At 38.9% G+C, this 21,520-nt stretch overlaps 2 protein-coding genes across 3 annotated transcripts in view; both read left to right on the forward strand.

Moving 5' to 3' along the window:
• RAB27A (RAB27A, member RAS oncogene family) overlaps positions 1–9,611 on the forward strand; it is a 31,182-nt gene extending 21,571 nt beyond the window's left edge. For both annotated transcript variants that reach the window (XM_048317766.1, XM_048317765.1), the window contains 5 exons: positions 1,697–1,870; positions 3,423–3,508; positions 4,140–4,243; positions 4,947–5,070; positions 7,253–9,611. In XM_048317766.1, coding sequence (XP_048173723.1) covers positions 1,718–1,870; positions 3,423–3,508; positions 4,140–4,243; positions 4,947–5,070; positions 7,253–7,451 — 666 coding nt within the window. In that variant the 5' untranslated portion in view covers positions 1,697–1,717 and the 3' untranslated portion in view covers positions 7,452–9,611. The remainder of the gene's footprint in view (positions 1–1,696; positions 1,871–3,422; positions 3,509–4,139; positions 4,244–4,946; positions 5,071–7,252) is intronic.
• Positions 9,612–12,917: 3,306 nt separating this feature from the next.
• RSL24D1 (ribosomal L24 domain containing 1) lies at positions 12,918–20,385 on the forward strand. Its single transcript, XM_048318106.1, has 6 exons — positions 12,918–13,049; positions 14,878–14,991; positions 16,547–16,619; positions 17,323–17,386; positions 17,822–17,907; positions 19,120–20,385. The coding sequence occupies exons 1-6, from the start codon at positions 12,969–12,971 to the stop codon at positions 19,191–19,193; spliced, it is 492 nt and encodes a 163-aa protein (XP_048174063.1). The 5' UTR covers positions 12,918–12,968; the 3' UTR covers positions 19,194–20,385.
• Positions 20,386–21,520: the final 1,135 nt, after the last annotated feature.

The following is a 21,520-nucleotide window of genomic DNA, read 5'->3' on the forward strand; positions in this document are numbered from 1 at the left end:
TTCCTGTTGAATATGCTGCTCCTTCAGAACTGCGTGGTGGATGCAGTCCTGCAGTTGTGGTGCAATTCTGTAATCAGCTCACTGATAACTCTTGCTGCAGGGTTCTCCCTTTCAGTCTTCTACTCTCCTGCAAAACTTTGGTTAGAACACAACAGTAGGAAGTAAATTAGCTGGCTGTGGTGTAGTAGTGAGTGTGAACTCTGTCACCTAAACCCCCTTTCCTGTGAGCTTTTACTGGCATTGATGGCATAATGTGAAATATGCCTTGGCTGGGAAAGGGAGATTTCAGCACTTTTCAAAAAGGAAAAAAAAGTGTCAGCTGCTTTCCACTGACTCTTCAGCTGGAGAATATCTGGGGTAAATCTGACCAGTGTCTGCTTTTTAGTAAGCCACTTATGGCCACATCAACTAGTCACAGTTCTGACTTGTAACCAAGAGCAGGACAAAGGTGAAGCTTTAAAGATAGTTATGGTTTTAGCTGAATGGTGGCAATTGATGCCCACACACTGGAAATACAGTTTGTTCCAGACCTCAAGTTGTGAGTTGATATTCAAGAAATGAATTGGTGTTTTGCCATTGATGCAAACTACGGAAGTGTTTGACTTGAAATTAATAACTTTATCTAGTTCAAGTTACAAGTAGTTCCAAAAATACTTACAGTTGAAACAGCAGATTTTACTCTTTTAAAATTTTATTTCATCATCTGATTTTTTTTTTGTGATTTTGGCATCTGTTTCTGTCCTTCAGAAGAGGCAATTTTATGCCAGTTTTCTGTTGCTTTTAGAGTGGTTATTTTAGGCTTATCTTTTCATGTTCATGTCTTTGAACACAGCACAAGGCAGCTCTCTACTGTTTGTTTTGGGGGAGGAGAGGCTCAGTAGCTACTCAATGGGAAAGTGCTGGTGCATTAACATCAGCTTTTCTAGTACATGTGAAATTTCCCAGTGATTTTTGTTACACATTTTAGCTGTTCCTGCACTTCGATCAGACTATAGAGAATATGATTATGTTTTAAAAAATAGAGGGAAATTTCTTAAATGTCTATAAGCCATGGAAAAAATGTGTGTGTGTGTTTAATGTCAATTCAGGATCAAGATTTAGTTTGGATGGTGAACAAGCATTACAATAAAAACTTTAAAAACTGAAAATTGTTCCTCAAAACAAAAAACCCAACACCAAGAAAAAGCTTTTTCAAGACTGAAAAATAGCTATTAATAGAAAATTATTGTAATTTTTGTTAAATATAGTGGACAGTCTGGAAAAAAAATCAGGTTTTTTCATATGTTACTAATGCCATAATGAATGTGTGGCCAGTATTGCATTGCTAGTACAATTATGTAGCTTTTGCAAGCTTCCATACGGATTAAAAACAGTTCTGCAGTTCATGTTCCAGATATCTTGAATACTTTGACCTTGATTTTCAGTCTTGCCTGACAAAGTTAAAATTGTGTTGCCTTCCCTTTCCAGTAAGAGGAATGTAATAAAACTAAAGATGCCCTTTTCCAGTCACAGCTGAATTTGCTATTGGTAATTTGTGTAATTGAGAGTTTAACGTGAAGTCGGTGTAAAGGAGCACAGAACTGGCCCCACCACTCACTGCTATGTAGTTCAGGTAGTGATTTGTATTTTAAACATTTGTCAGAAGTAGTCCTGGCAGACCTCTTGACTGACTATTCCTCTTTGCTTTGCTTTTCAGGGTGCCTCCTGAATTCTCACTATGTCTGATGGGGACTACGATTACCTCATAAAATTCCTAGCACTCGGTGATTCTGGAGTAGGAAAGACCAGCCTTCTTTACCAGTATACAGATGGCAAATTTAATTCCAAATTCATCACAACGGTGGGCATTGACTTTCGGGAAAAGAGAGTGGTGAGTTCGTATAAAGAGTGTGCTACTTGAAAATGGTGTCTCTAGGCCAGCAGTCAGTGTTACTGTGGGCTTAATTTTGTGATGGGAAAGGCCTCGTTTGACATGGCTATTTTTGTCATTGCTGCCTACAGACACATTTCCCCAAAAGTTAAAGAGCTGATTCTAAGAAACCACTTCTTTCTGCTCAGCAGGTGTTGATGAGTGTGTCTACTCCGTGAGTTGTGCATACAGTACCTGGAGTGGCACTTTTATTGTTGAACTCCTTTCACAAGGAAGGACTGAACTGTAGTAAAATGTTTTTGCTGGGTATGAACTGAAATGGCAACTAAACAAAGATGCAGTTTTTTAAAACATGTGGATGAAATGGTACATGCAGCTGGTCTGGCTTCCTAAGCAGTCACCACTAGCAGAGAAGAATTATGAAATATAAGGTTGCTTTTTTTCAACCCCTGAATTGTTATTAAATTAAGCAAATGTACTTCTGATATGAAGCTGAGCATTAAGAGTATGATAACCAATTGGGTGCTGGTCCTTACTGCTCTGAGAAATGGAGTTGGTACAAGCTTTTTATTGCTGTGTGCAAGTATTAAATGTCTTTCGTTGTAGCCTGGAGATTTCTTGTGTCCAGAAATCTGGGTGGTGTAATGGGCATTGTGCAGACTGGTTTTTGGTGCATGATATGCACCACAATAGTTCAAGGACTAGATATCTTAGTTAAATGCCAAACTGGTCTCTTGAATAAGTCATTGTTCCTTTTGTGGGATTGTAAACATAGTGGTTTACTTGATCAACATAGTTGATAACTCAGAATAAAGTTTAGGTTTCAGAGCCTGAATCTTATAATACATAAACTTGCTGAATTTGTGGATCTCTAAAGATATGTTTGTAACTCTTGTAATCTTAGGTACAATGACACTTGAAGGTAAAGAAGATGACCTAACACGAAGAAATTAATCTATTTTTATCTGATCCTTCCAAGACTAATAGATGCCCTTATTTATATTTTCATGCTGAGCAAGCTCTTCAGCTTTTATTTTTATCATCCAATTTCTGCTCTATAAGCTGTTATCTGATAAGATCTACCCTCAGCAATTTTTCAGCAGTATTTTGGCAGCTAAGTAGCGGAGTCATTATCTCTGAGTATATTCTGTTTGCAAATGAGGTTCTGCTAGTACTACAAATACATTGCCAGATTGCATTGTTGCTTTCTCATATTTAATTTTGAATATGATGTAAGGTAGTAAGAAACCCAGAAAATCAAAATACTAAAATTAATCTTGTCTCATGGCTCTAATATCTGTCTGGAGTCCATAGTCTATTGGGTACTGGTTTTGCAGTTTCACTCTTACCCTTATTTTTAAATATTTAATTGGATGCAATATTAAAATGCATCTCATACTACTTTTGTCTTACAAAGCAGAGGATTGAGTTGTAACTGGGGTCTGTGTATCAGCAGTGCTACTTTTGCTGCATTTAATGACTTTAAATGTCAGTTATTCTGTGTTCTGTAGCAGCTGGACTGGTAACAGTCTTGCAAATTTACCTTTTACAGGTGTATAGACCCAATGGGCCGGATGGTGTTGGTGGCAGAGGACAGAGGATCCATCTTCAGCTCTGGGACACTGCAGGGCAGGAAAGGTATGACTCAAGATGGCAACATGAACTTACTTAAACAGTGATGGAAAGTTTCATATGAATACCCATTAAACTCTAATTTACAACTGTAGAACACAAAAACTGTAATTCTTGCTTTTTAGTCTTTTTTTTTTTCATAGCCAACACATATAGATACTTTTAAAGCTTTTCTTTTTAAGGTTCTCCTTAAGTTTCTGTAGATATGTTGAGGCCTTGGGACAGTCAGACGTAAAAGCATCTGAAAGGATTCTTTTCTATTGGCCTCTCAAAAGACTAGCATTCTTGTGGTTCTTAGTTTTAAATTCAAGGACTGATGTGTATAGGGGATACATTTTTGTTCTAAGTTAGAATTTCATTATTGTTCTAATTTCTGAATCTTGATCAAGGCGTGCTTTATAGTAGAAGACTGTTTAAAGCTCTCACACTCAAGTCTCCTTGACTCCTTAGGCCTCGATTAGGCCACAGTAATGTTAGCAATTTTTCTTACACAGTCCCCGCCTCAGCAAAACAACTATGAATATTTCCTTCTGGTTAATTCAGTCTTAAGTTACCTCAGTTCTTCTGTGACTGTATGCAATTATGTTTTCAAAGTAACTTGTCAGATGAGCAAATTAATTTCAGTTTGCTGGTCTAGGTTTCGTAGCTTGACAACTGCTTTCTTCAGAGATGCCATGGGGTTTCTTCTACTCTTTGATCTGACAAATGAGCAAAGCTTTCTGAATGTCAGGAACTGGATAAGTATGGCTTTTTTTTTTTCCTTCCTTTCTTTACGTGGGTGGAATGGGGAGTGGGGGTTATGTTTCTAAATATGGAGTCTCACTGAGAAATAGAACTTAAAATACTGGGTTTTATGGCTTTCTCAGTAAAAAAATATAAGTTTTGTATTCATAATTGTAATAGCTGCTAGTGATGGCTTCTAGGGCTCACCTGAAATTCAGCTTTGCCTACTGAACTTGAATCTTAACCTATATAAAAGCAAGCTGAGACAATATCCTATCCCTGGCTCTGGTGCTGTTCAGTAATTTAAGTGTGTGGGGAGCCTATGCAAAAGTATTTTGACTCACCTGAAGCTTTGTCAGCAAAACTTAATGGAAGGCAAATGTTACTTGGCTGGTATATCTCAGCAAAGGTGCTCCCAAACTGCATCATCCATCTGGAGAGGGGAGCAGATCCTTTCCTGGCAGCTCACTGTAGATGCTTAGTGAGTGTAACTCCTTAAGCTGCAAATACATGAGTTTCTGTGCTAACTGTGTTAGGCTTCTGTTTCTCTGGGTTTTTCACTGGGTGTGTGACAGTGGAAACCCACCTGTTCTCTGGCCCCTCAGTGGAACTGCAGAAGTCCTGTGAGCTAAGAGGGAACATGCTTGGTTTGTGGTAGTGTTCCTAGGGAGCTGTATGTGTGGCAGTAAGTTGTGACCCCTATTTATGTTGGTGCTGCCAGGTCAGCTACAAATGCATGCATATTGTGAAAACCCAGACATTGTGTTATGTGGAAACAAGAGTGACCTGGAAGACCAAAGGATGGTGAAGGAAGAGGAGGCTAAGGAACTTGCAGAAAAATATGGGTAAGTAACTTTCTTCCAATTATTGCTGTTTAGAGCAGAATGAGAGATCTTCTGTAATGCTTTTTTTCTGTATACTGAAAGGTTATTGTGAGAATAAGCATTTTAGAATGCTTAACTGGCTGGTATGATATCTTTTTTTCTGTCTGAGATTAATATTTTCTGCGCTGCTTAAAAGTAAATACTTAGTATTGCAATAATCCTGGCACTGGAGATTGGCTAGTCGTCTTTGCTTGGCAGTAAACAGAGTAAATTTTCACAAACATTCTGGAAAAGAGAGAGAATTTAGCTAGAGAGGCAGGTGAATAATGGGGTCACTTCTTTGCTCTTACCTGTGCTGAGGCATCTGCACTCTCACAGGCTCCCAGCGAGTCTGAAAACTGAGCCAGACCAGTAGGAAGACAGGGCAGCCTTGCCCTTCCCCTTCCTGGTTAAGCACAGGTCATGTGTCTCTGAAAGAAGTATGTGAAATCTTTGTTCCAGTCAGATATTAATTTGTACTTTTATACTCCCTTAACTCTTTCATGGTGCTCATCTTTGAATTACATTTGCATTTCACTGAGAATCAGAAAGGCACTTCTGAAGGAAATCATCTGGTGCATTTGTGGTGTTTTAACTCATGTAGTGGAACAATTTTCTAGTTCATGAACTGGATTCCTTCTCAACTGAAAACTTAAAAAGTTAAATGATGTGCTCCAACCAGTAATCCACCTTCAGTCTGGAGGGATAGAGTAGAGCTACTCCAAAGTAAATCCCACAAGACAGGCATAGTGTGAACACTGGCTCCTCAGTGAAACTGCCTTGTTCTGCAGGTCTTCCGCTGTGTCATGACATTTGCTAGGCACAAATTAGCTTGCCTTGACCTTTAAAAATCATTGGAGGCAAATCAGAAAAAATCTGTCTATGAGATAGAAATGGTGCAGTAATACCTTCTCACTTTTTCCATCTCTTGTGAAAATGCTTGTTTGAAGTCCATGTCACATAGACAACAGCAAGTGCATTTGGTACTTTAACCAGCTGCTTGTGAAGGAGCAGTAAGTTTTAAACAGCAGCAGGTGGCATGTGACCATATCTTAAGTTTCTTTGCATGTGACTTCTGAAAATAATTTATGAAGTATTTATCTTTGTGTCTGAAAATGCAACTTAATTTAGGAATAGTGAGCTACAAGTCAAGGTTGTGGATCACATCCTATCTGTAGGCAGTTACAAAGTTCTCTGCCCTGTAGAGGTGAGACAGGATAGCTGCTGGGAGTCACTTTCTCCTGAGGGGAGGCAAGATAAATCCTGCAGCAGTTAACAGTCTTCTATTAACAGAAGTGTGAGATAGTGAACATCCCCTTCTGTGGAAGGGACTCGTACTGATATGTGGTGTATTTGAAACAGATTGCAAGAGACCTGCACAGAGACAGTAAGATACTTTTGGCCACTCATTAGGTCTTGCAAGTTAAGTAAGAAATACTTAAAATTCTGAAGTGACAGTATCAGTTTCCTGGGCAGTAACACAAATGCAGCTGTAGCATCATGCTGTGGGGAGCACAAAACCAAGACGGCCACAGCCTGTGGACCCACAGTGGAACATCCTGATCCACAACAATAAAGAAAACAAGCAATGTACTTTAGCAACCAAGGTGCCAGAAACTTTTGACAAAGAAAAAGTGATCTGAGCACTGAGATTTCTTTTTTTATGTAAGAAAGTTTAGAGTTGTGGTGTCAATAGAAGAAAGTCACCTTCTGTAGTGATAAGAGTACCACACTGTGAGTCTTTACTGCCTTGCTTGCAAAGAAATGCAGCATTCCTTCTCTTGCAATTACTTTGTCCTTCTGTGCACAAGTGTTCTCCTTACTGATTTCTATTCACATCAGCTCTGGACTAACTGCATCTCTTGCATGGAACGGAGTTTAAAAAAACAAAGCTCAGGAGCACAACATTGGGAACTCATACTGACAAGTGCCTCTGTAAATTGTGGACTCCTTTAACACTTGCCCTTCTGCCCTGCCTTCAGTCAGCCTCTTCATTAATTTCTTTTTCATTTCAGACCACTGAGCACTCAGTGTCTCTCTTCTCTGGAGTAGCAGTGACAGTCTTAGTGTGATTTCTAAGTATGTGGCAGTAATCCTGCATTGTTTTTTTTCTCCCGTGAGTGACAACTGTGTGATGTAAGTTTATATTTTTCGTCTTCTGCAGAATACCGTATTTTGAAACCAGTGCAGCAAATGGGAGTAATGTAAGCAAAGCCATTGAAACTCTGCTTGACCTCATTATGAAGCGCATGGAACGATGTGTGGATAAATCCTGGATCCCTGAAGGGGTGGTGCGCTCCAATGGGCACAGCTCTACAGAACAACTGAATGAGGAGCAAGAAAAAGGCAGATGTGGCTGTTAGCCCAGTTACAATTAAGTTTAATGTGTATGATACAGTACAGTCGCAGCTTACCTGTTTAACTTCGGGACGAATCACTTTGTGTAGTTATTTAATGAGCTATATTAATTCTTGATACTAATTTTTATTTGCTTCTCTCAAACAACATTGACCTTCGCTTGCAAGGTATGCAGTTTATTAGTGGTGGGACAGAAGTTTAATTTGGTTTAGCACTGGATGTTCCTCTAATTCTCTCCTTGGGAAGAAAGGGGAGGAAAGGAATTTTCATTACCAAATTCAGAAACATATCTCTATGGGCAGCCAGAAAGGGTAGGCTTCTGAATTGAAGGGTTTTCAGTTGCACTTGGAAGTCTCCGTTAACTACACAGAGTAGGCATTTAGATTAGCTATTGTGACAGCTCTTGGTGTCTCCTAACAGCAAGATTACCAACTTGGTTCCTGGTTTTAAACAGAAATATTTAATCATTTCACCAATTAACAACAATCTTAAAGAGCACATCATGTGTTTTCTACAAAAGCCTGTGGGTAGCTTTTCCTTACTCTCCTAAACCATCAGCTTTCAGTGATGAAAACCAAAGGGAAGCTATTCAGTACAGAATAAAAAGCTCCAGAGAAGCACAGGGGTGTGCGCACAGAGCACTTGGGGCATGTCATGTAATTGAACATGTAAACTACAACTGTACTATATCAAATATATCCAACGCAGCTGATGAGACCTCCTGACATTTGAATTTCTAGAACATGCGTATACATAAATTTATATGTAAATGGCATAACTGTGCATCTGTTATGTTTCTTTTATATTGCTACTCATGTTTTAACAGGAATGTAGGGCAACCTAGATGTCAGCAAAATTTCATCAGAGTTGGTGCTTTGCACTGAATTTGTTCTACCAAACACAGATTGAGAATATTTCTTCAAATTTGGATTGAGAAATGAATGATTGTTGTCTTCTGGTGAGATGCAGCTAAGATACTAGTCCTGCAATCAGTATTTCTATGAATTTATAATGCTCATTTTGTTTTGCCAACCTTTGTGTCCTGTACATCTTGGTTATCATATAGTCATTTATGGCTTGCTCATTTCCTTTAGATTGTATTTTAAAAAGTATAGAGTTACTTTTCTTCCCCCCTCTCCCCCCCTCAAAGAATCACATAAATGTAATTTTTGGTTTCAGTGGATCATGCTAGTCTAACCATTTCTATTTATTCATATGACCTAGGAAACAATCAGTATTTTTGGGGGTTTTGCCCAGACTGATTTATAAGATGTGCCTACCAAATTGTTTTCTACCCTGGCAGAGGCTGTATAATGTAAGGTATTGCCAATTAAAGTCATAAAATGCCAAATTGAGTCTTGTTACAGACCTTCCACAGCAGCTTGTTTACAGAACGCCAAAGCTATTGCTTCTTTAGAAATTATGTATTTATTTATTTAAATATTCTAACTACTGCAATTTCAGGCAAGTATTGATACCAATTATGAACATGAATTGCAGCATAACAAATTTTTTGAAGGAAGGACCAAAAATGTTTCTAGAATAGAATCTAAGAACAAAAATATTGATGTAGCTTCTGGTTATATTAATTAATCCAAGAATAAGTGTTAAAATTTGGTTCTTAAAATATTTTACCACAGTAATGCATTGTTCTTTAACAAACACCATGTGTAAATATTAGATTTTTATCACAGCCTACACAGAATATTTTTAAAGTGCAATATAATTTGACTGCTCTGGGGCTAGGACAGAAATAAAAGCAATTTATATGAGTATGGGGTGTTGGTTTTTTCTACTCCACTTCTAAAATGCTTGTAGACCGGACTTACTGTAGTTTAATTCAGAGTGCCTTTTGAAGTTACCATCACATCTCTGACCAGTAGAGTAAGAAGCTGTACTGTAAGACACAATACATTTCAATGTACTTCAGTGTCTGAATTTTTTTTAATGTAACCCTTTGCTTTTCAGAGGGTTGCAGTGGAACTTTGTCATGCATTAACTTAAAATGGGAGTTTTCATGCTGATAGCTCCATTCAGTTCCTGAAAACTTTAAGGATTATTGCAACCAGCTGTTGAGCTAAGTCACTACTGAAATAGTGTAAAAATAGTTCCTTTTGAATACTTATGTTTAAATTGGATATTAAATATTAAAATACTGAAACTGCCATATTTGTCATGCCTGTTATTTGTAACTATTTACAAAGAGGATCTGCATAAAATTGCTTTGATGTCAGCCTTTGAAATGTGCCATAGGATTTATCTGTTTTAATTATCGTGTGACAAAACTTTTGTTCCCTTTTAAACTCTCATGAGAAATCACAGTTAATAGTTCTTGACAGTAAACTACACTGTTCTTACTAGACTAGTACTGGTTTTAAAAAACAAAGAAACAAGAATTCTTATGTGACGAGAAACTGTTATTTCAAGAAAAGTTGTTTCCATTCAGTGTCAGATGGAGACACTGATCTGTAATTGAACAGAGTTTTGGAAAGGATTTCCATTAAGATGGATTGTCCCAGGATTTCTTATTATAATATAAAATAGTTAAACATTCCTGATATGAACCTTGCCAGCACTGTTGAACTGAACTGTAACATTTCCTGTTGTCTCAGTTCCATGTCAGTCTGTGCCCTGCACTGTCCCTTTTTGTTGTGAGGTTTCTTTGTTCAAACGTGTCCGAGATCTGTGTTGTGGCCAAGATACTTCTTGGTGACCCTCTCTTGCACTGACCAAACCAGTCAGATGGGGCCTGGTGAATGCTGGGTGATGCCAGGAGGAGCCCAAGCCCAAACTGATGGAGGCATCAGTTCTATGTTCCTAAGACATTCAGGACGCTGCTCATCTGGACATGTCACATGTTCAGAGCAAAGGGAATCAAACTATACATTTTGTCAACTTTATTGCTTCTACAAAGGTAAGTAGCCTGATTTTTCAGACTAACTGCTTCCATCAAGAGTAGTGTCTATTACCAGGTAGGTTATAATGTGCTGGAGGACATTGCTGCTATTCAGAGGTTCCTTGACAGGCAAGAAAATGAGCTGAACTAAACCTCATTAAGTTTAAAAAGGGCAAGTGTCAAGTGTCACTGGGTATTACATCTGGGCTGCAATAACCCTATGTAGTAGCGCTAGCTGAAAAAATATTTTTCAGAAAAGGGGATGAGCATCCTGTTCCAAAGCAGGCTGACCAGAAGCCAAAAGTGCTGCTGTGGCAGAGAAGGCCAGCTGTATCCAGGGCTGCACTGGTAAAATGAAGGCAGCAGATTGGGAAAGTTGGTCTTTCCTTATCTTCAGTAATTGTAAGACTGCCTAGAGTTCTGTGTCCTGTTTTGGACACCTCAGTAGAAGAAAGACATTGACACAGTGGAGTGAGTCCAGCAGCTGCCATCAGGATCAGAGGGCTGGAGCACAAGGGGTAGGAAGAGACAGAACAGAGGTTGCTTAGCTTTAAGCTTAGGGAGACCTTTCTGCTATCTTGAACTCTCATGGGAGGATACACAGAAGGTGGAGCCAGACCTATCTCAGAGGGCATAGGGATAGGAAAGAGGCAAGATAGAAAAAGTTCTCTGGAAAATTAAGATTAAATAGTAGGAAAAGATTGTCACCATACAAGTGGTAAATTGGAACAGGAGCTGAGTAAGGTTATGAAATCTCCATCTTTGAAGACACTAAAAACTAAACTTGGATGTGGCGCTGAGCCTGGTATTAATTTGTTCTGCTTTGAGCAGTGCTTTACTCTAGATGACCTCCAGAAGTGTCTTCCACCTAATGGGATCATATGTCTCTGAACCTGATCCTACAACTGCATTTTCCTGACAGTTCATTCCTTCATATGACTATGTATGACAGTTCTTTTACTTCTATTAGGAAACTTGTACAAATCCATAAATACTTGCTGATCAGAGCTTTGCTGTGTTGTTTTGTGACGTGTATGAGTTTAAGGTATTGAGTTGAGATGTTTGGTGAAACAATTCTTGCTGTAGTAATCTGTGTCAAAAACAAATGAGCCACTTGGTTTGCTGCAAAATCTCCTCTTCCACTGAGGCTGTTTTTCATCTGGATACCTAATTTTGTCTGTGAATAACTATTAATGGAGTTAGAAGTACCTACTGTTTTTTTAATAATTAATCTGGATTCTGTCACCAGCAACCTTCAATCTATATTACCTTTTAGTCAGGAACAAGCACTTCAAATCTACAACATAATGGCTTGTAGAGGAGATTAGTGCTTTGATGTGAAAAAAGGAGATGTGGGTGAAAGTGTGATGGTAAATGCTTTTATTATCACTGTGCACTTACATCCTGTCTGTTGGACATATTGGTGGCAGTCTGTAATTCAAAGTGTTTAAATTGTAGAAGCCACCAAAGACTTCACAATACAGGACGCTGCCAGGAAAAGTGAAATACAGCCCATGGGGAAAGTAAATTGCATAGGCAGGAAACTCAAAGTAATCAAACTGAAAAAGGAGAACAGCCCTGGACCTAAGCAAACTTGTTTACTATTTGGTTTTACCTCTAGCTGTAAACTTGTCTTCATAGCTTCCCTCATAAAATTGGATTTTGTGTGTGTGTTTAGTATTTCCTGTTATCACCTGGGCTGCCATCCTCTGTCACTGCCACAGAGCCTGGCCTGCAGTGAGAGTCATTAACATCCTGTACAGTCCTGTGCTCCAGCCTGGATCTCCTGCAGTAGATGTGACTGAGGTCTGGTTTTCAGAAAGATTGGAGACAGCCTTAGTGCTGATAAGGTGACTCCACTGTGCTAAAGCAGTTTTAGTTTCTTCCTCCAGTATTTCTTAATACAGCACCAAGCTGAATGCATTTCTTTTGTTGTTCTAGAAACCAGAAAGCAAAAACTGCTTTAGAGGCACATGCAATTCAGCACATGGATTTTTCACCAGATACTCAGGTAGTTAATTTCTTTTAAGTGGAGAAGCAGGGATTGTGGTGGTAAAGACTTATGTGGTGAGGAAGATTTCAGACTCAGAGCTGGGACAGCATCCTACAATTGAATATGGAGAAGACCTCCAATTCCAAACACTTCAGGAAGGTACAGGGCCTAGGATTTAGGACCTTTCACAATAAACAAGTAACTCTAGGAGAGGGAACAGAAGGAGTAATAGGTACCTGTATGGTGTGCAGAGCCATTGGTTTTAGACAGGACTTCAAATTTTGCTTAGATTTTGGATTTTACAGATAGGAAAACAGCACAAAAACTGTTGCCTGAATTTTACAGCAAATCAACTGTAGACTTAAAAATCTATGTCTAACTCCCTTTCTTTTCCTTGGGTTACTGTGTCTATCCATATGTTAGTACCGATTCGTTAATTTCTCGCCCTTGGAACACAGTTTTTCCTTTACAAACATACACCAGGGCCTTGTGCCCGTGCGGGCCCGCTCAGGGCCGGTGGGGGGCGGGCGCGGTGCGCGGCGGGGTCGGCAGGGGGCGCTGCGGGAGCCGGGCCCGCCCCGCGCCGCCGCCTCCGGTCAGCGGGGCCGCGCTTCCGCCCGCGGCGCCGCCGCCATGCGCATCGAGAAATGCTACTTCTGCTCGGGGCCCATCTACCCGGGACACGGCGTCATGTTTGTGCGCAACGACTGCAAGGTACCGCCCGACCGGCACCGGCGCCGCTCTGCCCGCAGCGCTCACGGCTGCTCCCTGTGCCGGCCCGGCCTGTGCGGCGGGGATCGCTGTCACCGGCCGCGCCCCACGCGGAGCGCTCATAGCCGGAGCCTCTGTCCCGGGCCGGGGTCGCCGTTGGCGGTCGGCACGGGGCCGTGCTGCAGTCCATGGGGTGGGGGACGGGAGCCCAAAATGAGTGTAGTTGATCAGAGCACGGTGCTGAGAACACCGAGATTTTGGGTTCGATCCCTGCACGGGCCACTTACTTAAGAGCTGGACTCGGTAATCCTTGTGAGTCCGTTCCAACTCTGACTATTCTCTGAATCTGTGAAATTCATGTCTTACTGATATTTAAATATAAGGACCTGGAGCGACGCAGTAATTTGGCAGTTGGTGTGGCCGTCGACAAGAGTGGGGGCTGAATTATTTGCTTTCAGTTTTTAGTAAGAAATAATACATTTCGCAGAACACAGAATCCTCATCGTTTAATTTTCAGGTGGCAGCAGGTGGGTGCTCGGCTCTGAGCAGACACCGCAGGCAGGCGCGGAGGGCCGGCATGTCCCTCGTGGGGCTCTGGGAAAAGCTGTGACTCCGGGATCTGATGTGACTCACCCAGCTGAGGCTGTCAGAACAGCAGGAGCATGGCACTCTGGGCTCTGCACCGGGCTGACAAGTTTGTATTCTAAATGTTGTGTATAGTTTTCCAGCCTCTGCCGTGCTCCTCATTGGTGCTGCGGGGCCTTGGAGCCCCCAGGGTGAAGCGCAGCTTGCGCAAATCGCTTCCTTCCCGTGCCCAGACGTCAGAACAGATCCCGGCCGGGCCGTGCTGCTCGCATGAGTCACAGCTCCGGGGAGCTTGGGGGTGGATGCGCACTGACACGGGTCTTTGAGCTCTGAAAGGCCACAAGGGATGTGTTTTTAGATAAGGTAGCACAGTGGCAGCTTAGTCGTGAACAGATAATCTATGAAAGGGCAAAATACAATGGCAGGTGTGCCTAAATTGAGGTGAAAAAACGTGGTAGAAAAGTGTAAAAAAAAAAAAGTTATTCGAAGATGATTGCCTTAATTAAAAGTTTCTATTAATTTTCTTTAGAATTGACTTAGATGGGAAGGAGAGTATGGCTGTAGAAAAATAGGGTATTCAAAACCTCATGAACAACATGTAATTCTGACCACTCTTAAGTGAAGAGTCTAGCATTCTGTAGAATGTGTAGAAAAATGGGGAAAAAAAGAAAAAGACCAATTAAAACTTTCTGGCATATGCTTTAACTGCTTTCAGTAAATTCAGTCCAGGACTTAACTAATGTGTTTAGGACTCCTGCATGATAATCTTTGGGGCCTAAGGCTGCATCCCAGAAAAGAGATGGTTTTTTGTGTGTGTTGCATTCAGTATGAGACATGTGAGGATTTTTTGTTGTTCTCAGGATGGTACTGTATCTAAAAAGTGCTGGCAGCTATAGAAAATTGTTTATTCATACTAGAGGTTTGTTTTTATGGTTATTTTTGTGGATGATAAGTCTCACAACTCAGGTATATTTTATTTACAATCAGCTTAATTGTAAGTACTCATGCTTATCCCTGGCAGCTGTGAAAATGACTTTATAATGACAAAACAATATTAGTGCTTGAAATTATTTTTGTTAATAGCTGTATTTTCTATAAAAATACTGGCATTTGAAAGATGAATATAATTTCTAATAAGCAGTATTGCTAGAGTAACTTTAGTGTTTGATATCACACTTGCAGTGGGGCATGAATAACGTGATTTGACTTAAGATTTTTCTTTATTATCACCCCCTTCTTATTTAAGATATTTAGATTCTGCAAATCAAAATGCCACAGAAACTTCAAAAAGAAGCGAAATCCCAGAAAGATGAGATGGACTAAAGCGTTCCGTAAAGCAGCTGGCAAAGAACTGACAGTGGTAAGAAGCTGAACTGGCTCATGCTTTACATTAGCACACTAAAATGGCTCTTCCCATGGCAGACAGGCTGGGCTAGGTGGCTTAAAGCATTGTCATTTAATGAAATGAGCTTGAGAAAAGAGGGATTGTGGAAGAGAATGTGAGAGTTCTTGTGAGTGAGCTATTCATTCAGCTTGATTAAAACCTGGATCTTCCCACTTCGGGATGGAAGCCAGTGTATCCGGTGTCTGTTGGTAACACGTGGTGGCTCCCAACTCCAAGGCATTTTTTCCTACCAATAAATCTTCTACTCTCTGGACATACAGTCGTATTTCTGCACAAATAATCGGAGTTACCAGGTACCTCAGCAAGTACCTCTATGTAGACCCCTGAAATAGTTATCTGTGAAGTCTCTTTAAAAGCTTACAATTTGTAGGAACAGTCTTTGCATAGATAGGAATGTTTGAAAAACATCGTGAGACCTCAAATGCAATTTCAAAACAAAATTGCTTCAGTGGTGAAAATATTAAACATTCACTTTTTGTGGGACAGTCCTTAAATAATTTAAGAATTACTGTGGCCTAATTACCTATTTTTTTTTACAGAATATTAAAAATTTAGTAAGCATTTTGACACAGTGCCTTCTGTGGATCTTTCAAGGGAAAGAATGTGGTTTTATTTTTTGAGGTGACTCTGAAAAGCCGTGGCTAATTAGCATCTTCAGTAATGGTGTTTCTTGCTTTTGAGTTGTTTCTGGCTATGTTGAATTACCTCTTTGAAAATAACTGAATTTAGAATTACTTTATACATGTCTAAATAGGTGACAGCATGTTCTAGTTTTGAGACACATAATGTATTTTAAGAATAAAGCCAATACATGAACTTAGTGCTGTGTAACTCTGCTTTACCTCAACAAAAACCAGCCTCTGGGCAGGGAGAAGTCCTCAGATAAAGCTGATATAAAGCTAAATGTGCCTGGCATGAAAGAGGTCAGGAAACTGTTTTTTCATCTTCAGCTCGTGGGGATGAGGGGACATAGTTGGGGGATGGCAGCTGTCCCAAATGCCAGAGTCATCAATTGAAATATTTCACAATTTCAAATCATACTGTTTCAATATTCTTAAAATGAAATAGTGGTTGGGTTGGTTTTTTTTTTACCATTTCAAAATTAGAAGCTGTTGAGTAGAACTTAGTTGTCCAGCAATAAATGCTTTCAACTCTACAGGTTTTCAATTTTGCCTTCCACTTGTCTAATCTACTCTGTATTTCCTATTCTGCATGGATTTTCTCTGTTCCTTTTGTCTTGCTAAATAGAAAATAGCTGAGGGACATGTTGCGGTAAATAGTTCTTTTCAGACAAATCCCTGTGGCTCCTGACACTTTGAAGTCAAACACTCCACTCGGTTTCCTTCTCATATTTATCTCTAATGATTGTTCAAGTCTAAGGACAGAGCTTCTGAAAAGGGGGGAAAAAATCCCATAAAATATGAAGTTAAATGAGTGAGTGCTATAATAAGAATGTATTGATCTAAATATGCTTCTGCATATAGTCTATATTTACTTTTTCTTGATACAGGATAATTCATTTGAATTTGAAAAACGTAGGAATGAACCTGTGAAATACCAGAGAGAGTTGTGGAACAAGACTGGTGAGTCATTTTAGGAAAAAACCAAAAGATGGATTTTTTACTCATCATGAATGTGTTTTCAAAAGATGACGTTGAGTATTGACAGCTTGTAGTGATTGTGCTTGAAGTTACTGAAATCGTGTCCAAATTCTTAATGTGTGGAGGAGGTTTGAGTTGTAAACAGGTGTGGAGTTTCATTTGATTGTTTTTTTTCAGAAACTGGTTAGAAAAAGAGGACCTGAAGTCCTTTGTTTTGAATTACTGTCTGCAAAACCCCTTAGTGGTTTTCCAGCTTTTGAAGAGGCTCCCAGTGCAAGCCTTTTACACTGATGTGGTTGTTTCTATGTTTGTGCTAATTCCACTTCAGTTTGTTTCATAGAATCAATTGCTATAAAATGGGAGAACTGCCACAAAGGAGAAGGTGGTAACTTCCATCTGTTTTCAAGTAGTCTTTTGCAGTGATGGTTAACAATAGAAATTATGTGTAGGCACAAAAGTGGAAGCATAAATAAGTTGTAAAATACAAGTAATCATAGTTGCTACACAGAATATTCCCTTATCTTCCTGGTCTTTGAAGAAAGAATAGCTTCCTCTATATAGTGTGAGAGTTGCCTGTGGTATTTACATATTATGGGAGTACTGGTAGAGCTGCTTTGCAAAAATAGCATGGATTTTCTGCTGCAGGGATTTAAACACATTTAAAACAACTTCTGCTTTATTTCAGTGGATGCAATGAAGAGAGTGGAGGAAATAAAGCAAAAACGCCAAGCCAGATTTATTATGAACAGGTGAGAATTATTTCTTTGTTAAGACAATCTTTTCAGAAATGGGATGATCAAATTTTAAAGAGTTATTTTCTTTGTGTATACACAAAGGGATGGGGTAAAATACTTTTGGTGGGCTCTACTCTGCGTTACTGTCTGTCTAAGGAAATGTAGCTTTTGGACACTCAATTATAATAACTGCAATGTAGTACTTGTTTGTTGTACAGAGTATTAAGTTTAAACAAATTTCTGATAGGAGTTGGTACAGTGCTGCATTTTTTTGTGATTTTGTATCCAGTATTTTCTTGAATTGGTTTTCAAATACTTTTTATCTTTGTTTCCTCATAATCATAGTTATTTACAGCCTATACATACCTTTAGCAAGAGATACCATGCATTAAAATGAAAGCATACATCTCCTCTTTGAAGGTAATTAAATCTAGTTTTCCCCTTTCCCAGATTAAAGAAGAGCAAAGAGTTGCAGAAGGCAGAAGACATCAAAGAAGTCAAACAGAACATCCACCTTCTTCGTGCTCCCCATGCAGGTAAGAATTTGCTTTACTGGTTTGCTTACACAGTTTAGGATGAATGACTCATTCTACAGATCAATAATCCTGTACACTTGTCTTACAATTAATTTATCTAGTCCTGCATTCATCCTTATTTTGTGTGTTTTAAATTGCACTAAAGATGTGGTGCTCCATGAGCTGCATGTTTGTTAACCAGTACATTTATCTAAGTCTTCCCTTTGAACTGGTTAGTTGAACTCAACAGGCTCTACCACTGAATGATATAAAACAGAGAAGTTTAACTTTGCTGCTTGAATTTGTCAGTTAATTGTGAGAGCAGCTTTTTTTGTACTTCACTGAGTGTAACAGAACTTACATGAAAATACTGTTCTTTCAGAAAAGTCACATTTCAAATAAACTACTTACTTTGAAAAATACACTTAACGAAGTAATGAAGACAAGTTAAAAACGTTTCCATTAGCTCTTGTTTTATAAAAATTACCTTCATTATTAGGCATTAATTAAAAGTCTGTTCTGTGGTTTTTCTTAGATTTTTGTCTGGATATATATAAACTTTGGTTTAATCTGTCCCCCCTTCTTTTTTTGAGGAAAGAAAAAAGATCTGAATTCAAAAGAATAAACTCAAGTGTTTCTTTTCTGTGTTTGGCTTTGCTTGTGTTAAATGAATGATGCACAGTAGTGTGTGGTACATCTGTTGGTCAAACGCCAGCTGCCTTTTTGGTACTCTGCAATTCTGACTCGGCAGAGAGCAAAATCAAATCTAGATCTTGGATTTTTCTTTCTCTTTGTTTTTCTTTTGGTCGTCTTATTGAGAGTTAATGTTTTTGCTATCCAACACAGCATTCAGGAGGGCTTAAATCTTCATGTAAAAACTAATGTGAGAAGGCCATTGATCTGTAGTAAGTAATGAATTTTTATAGTCCTTTGCAAGGTTCTGCCAGGTACTGGCAGCTGTATCGGTTTGTCATAGCAGGTGAAAACACAGGTTTGACTGCATTTTAGATTTTGCATATAAACAGCATCAGTTTTTCTGCTAAAACAGGTTTTAGGAGGTGATGGAGGTTAACAGTGAATACCTTTGAGCTTGATGGGTTTGCTCATAACAACTCTTCAAGCAATGTATTTAGGCTGTTTCATCTGGAGTAGACACATACATTGTTCAAGAAAAAACAGTTATTTGGGTTTAGAGAAACATGTTGAATTTGATTTTTTTTTTTTTTTTTGAAGGTACACCAAAACAGCTGGAGGACAAAATGGTGCAGAAGCTACAAGAGGATATACCTATGGAAGAAGACTCTTAAAGTGCTTTTATTTGCTATTTATATCTCTTCAGCGGTTAACAGTTCCTTACTGCCTCACCTGACATCATTCAGAAATGTGCTTACAGTTGAAGAAAAGTACATTTTAATGAATAGCAGTCATTTACAATTTGAATTATATTTTTAATGAAAAGTAATAGGTTGGATACTAGTTTAGGCAGTACTTAAAATTCTGTAGTTTGAGAAAACCTTGTCAGCAGGATGGAGAATGAAGAATTATTGTTTAAGATAATGTGTTCCTTGGAAAGTTACACTTCTTCCGGATAACTTTTCCACGGTAATTTAAATAATAAATAATAAAAGATGCTGGCCCTGAGCTTTTCTTACTTTATCTGTTGTTATTTCAAAGTGGTGAAAGCAGATAAAAATCTATCTTAATGATTACAAGATGGGGCACGAGGTATTAATTTTCATCAATCCGGTGTGGTCCAGACTTATTTTCATTCTTGTCCTGGGGAAAATTTTTCAATTTGAAGAATAGTGTTTGTTTTATCTCCTTTTTAAGTCAGCTACCCCAGAATTCCATTGCAGTTAACACCTGGCAAAGCTAACATTGATGCAGGACCTAGGTTTGGAAAATAATAATGGTGATATCACCTACTCTGGAGTTGGCCCTGCCATCATCCTTACCCAGCAAAATTCAAATCTAATGTCTAATCAGGCAGATTGAGACAATAAATCACACTTGAGACTGTGTTTATCTGACCCCCAGGATTATTTTGATGGAAAAGATGCTGCTAAATCACAAGTATTTTGCATATTGTGGTGGTATTTATTCAGTGTGTCAGTACTGATATAAATACTGCTTTAAACTGTCGGAGTTTAAAACTGTCTGCAACAGTCTGATCAAAGAAAACTTTCAAAGGCGTTTATAGTATTTGCTTTCTTGTCGTGCTAGTTACCCTCAAAAACAATAATTTGTGGTTCTTTTCTGGACTTGGATATGTACTATAGCAATCACTGGAAACCCTCATACCTACCATCTACATGTGTATTGTGTAGTTCCGAGAAGAATTATATTTAAACTTATGTAAGGGTCTTTGGGGAGTGTGTGACATGAACAGGCATTGTACTCAATTTTTTCTCTCTTGATTTATGAGTTCAGACACTTAGACAATGATGTATTTTAGTGAGAATTCTGGTAATAAAAATGTAATTCCTTATTTTAATGACATTAAAATTTTGCTATCATTTAAAATTTGCTGTTAAGATGATGGCTGAGAAGCATTTTAGGTGTCCAATATTAGTATTTCCCCTATAAACTGTAATGTAAATGCCATCTGAAAAGCATATGGTAAGTTGGCCAGAAAACGTATATCAATGGGGTGAAATCACTAAGATGGTACCGTGTAAATACAGTGTATATGTACTATATGTACACCAAGATGCTTGGGCTTGTGGAGGGAGATACTCACAGCATGTTGATTTGTATAGCCTCACATAAATGTACTAATTACACTTCAGCTCAGGAAATGTGATTTTTTTGGATGGCCTTTTTTATTATAGTATTTGATGTCCTTAATTCTTGAAGTGGGATACTTCACCTAAAAATCTTATTACGTATAATTTTTAAAACTTATGTACTAGTTTGAAAGCAAACCAGTGAGAGATTCCAAATCAGAATTAAAATTTAATTGGAAAATTAAGATAAGGGCAACAATACAGAAACACTGGCTTAAACTGACAGGGTCAGGATATGACCTGACACCCTGTTGGGCAGAGTGGTGGTAGCAGTCCAATTAAATGGTGGCTGCAGTCCTCCTGAAGTGATAGATATGGTTCTGTTGAAGCGGTGATCCTGTAGAAGGGTCTGGTCTTCCTCTGAAGGTCCACTGATGGTTATGTAGCTCTTGTCCTCTGGGAATCCAGTAGGTAAGGGTTGAGTGGTGGTCCAAACCTCAGATTATATCCAGGTAGGAATGCTTGGTTCCTCCCCCTGGGCGGAGCATCTCACAATGGGATGTTGTAATTTTATGAGTCATGCGGTGAGGCTTGATAGCCCATTAACCGAAAAAATATTTCTCTGGAGGGAGTTATCAGGGATGTGTCATGGAAGAGATAAAGAACACTGCCCCACCTGGTTTTAACAGATAGTGATAGAATACACACTTTGGTTACATTTTACATTGTAACCTAAGACAATTTACTAAATTTTAAAGATAGGATGTTCAGCGAGCGCGGAGTTTTAACTTTCTCCAAAAATAGTGAAGGAAATAGCGCAATGCAGAGAAAGGTGATGAGCACCACTGAGTGTTAATTAGTATTTATATAAATTATTTTACTTCATATGAGTTTAACATTAAATAATT

The sequence above is a fragment of the Corvus hawaiiensis genome, chromosome 13 (genome assembly GCF_020740725.1).
Source record: "Corvus hawaiiensis isolate bCorHaw1 chromosome 13, bCorHaw1.pri.cur, whole genome shotgun sequence".
Taxonomy (NCBI): Eukaryota; Metazoa; Chordata; class Aves; order Passeriformes; family Corvidae; genus Corvus; species Corvus hawaiiensis.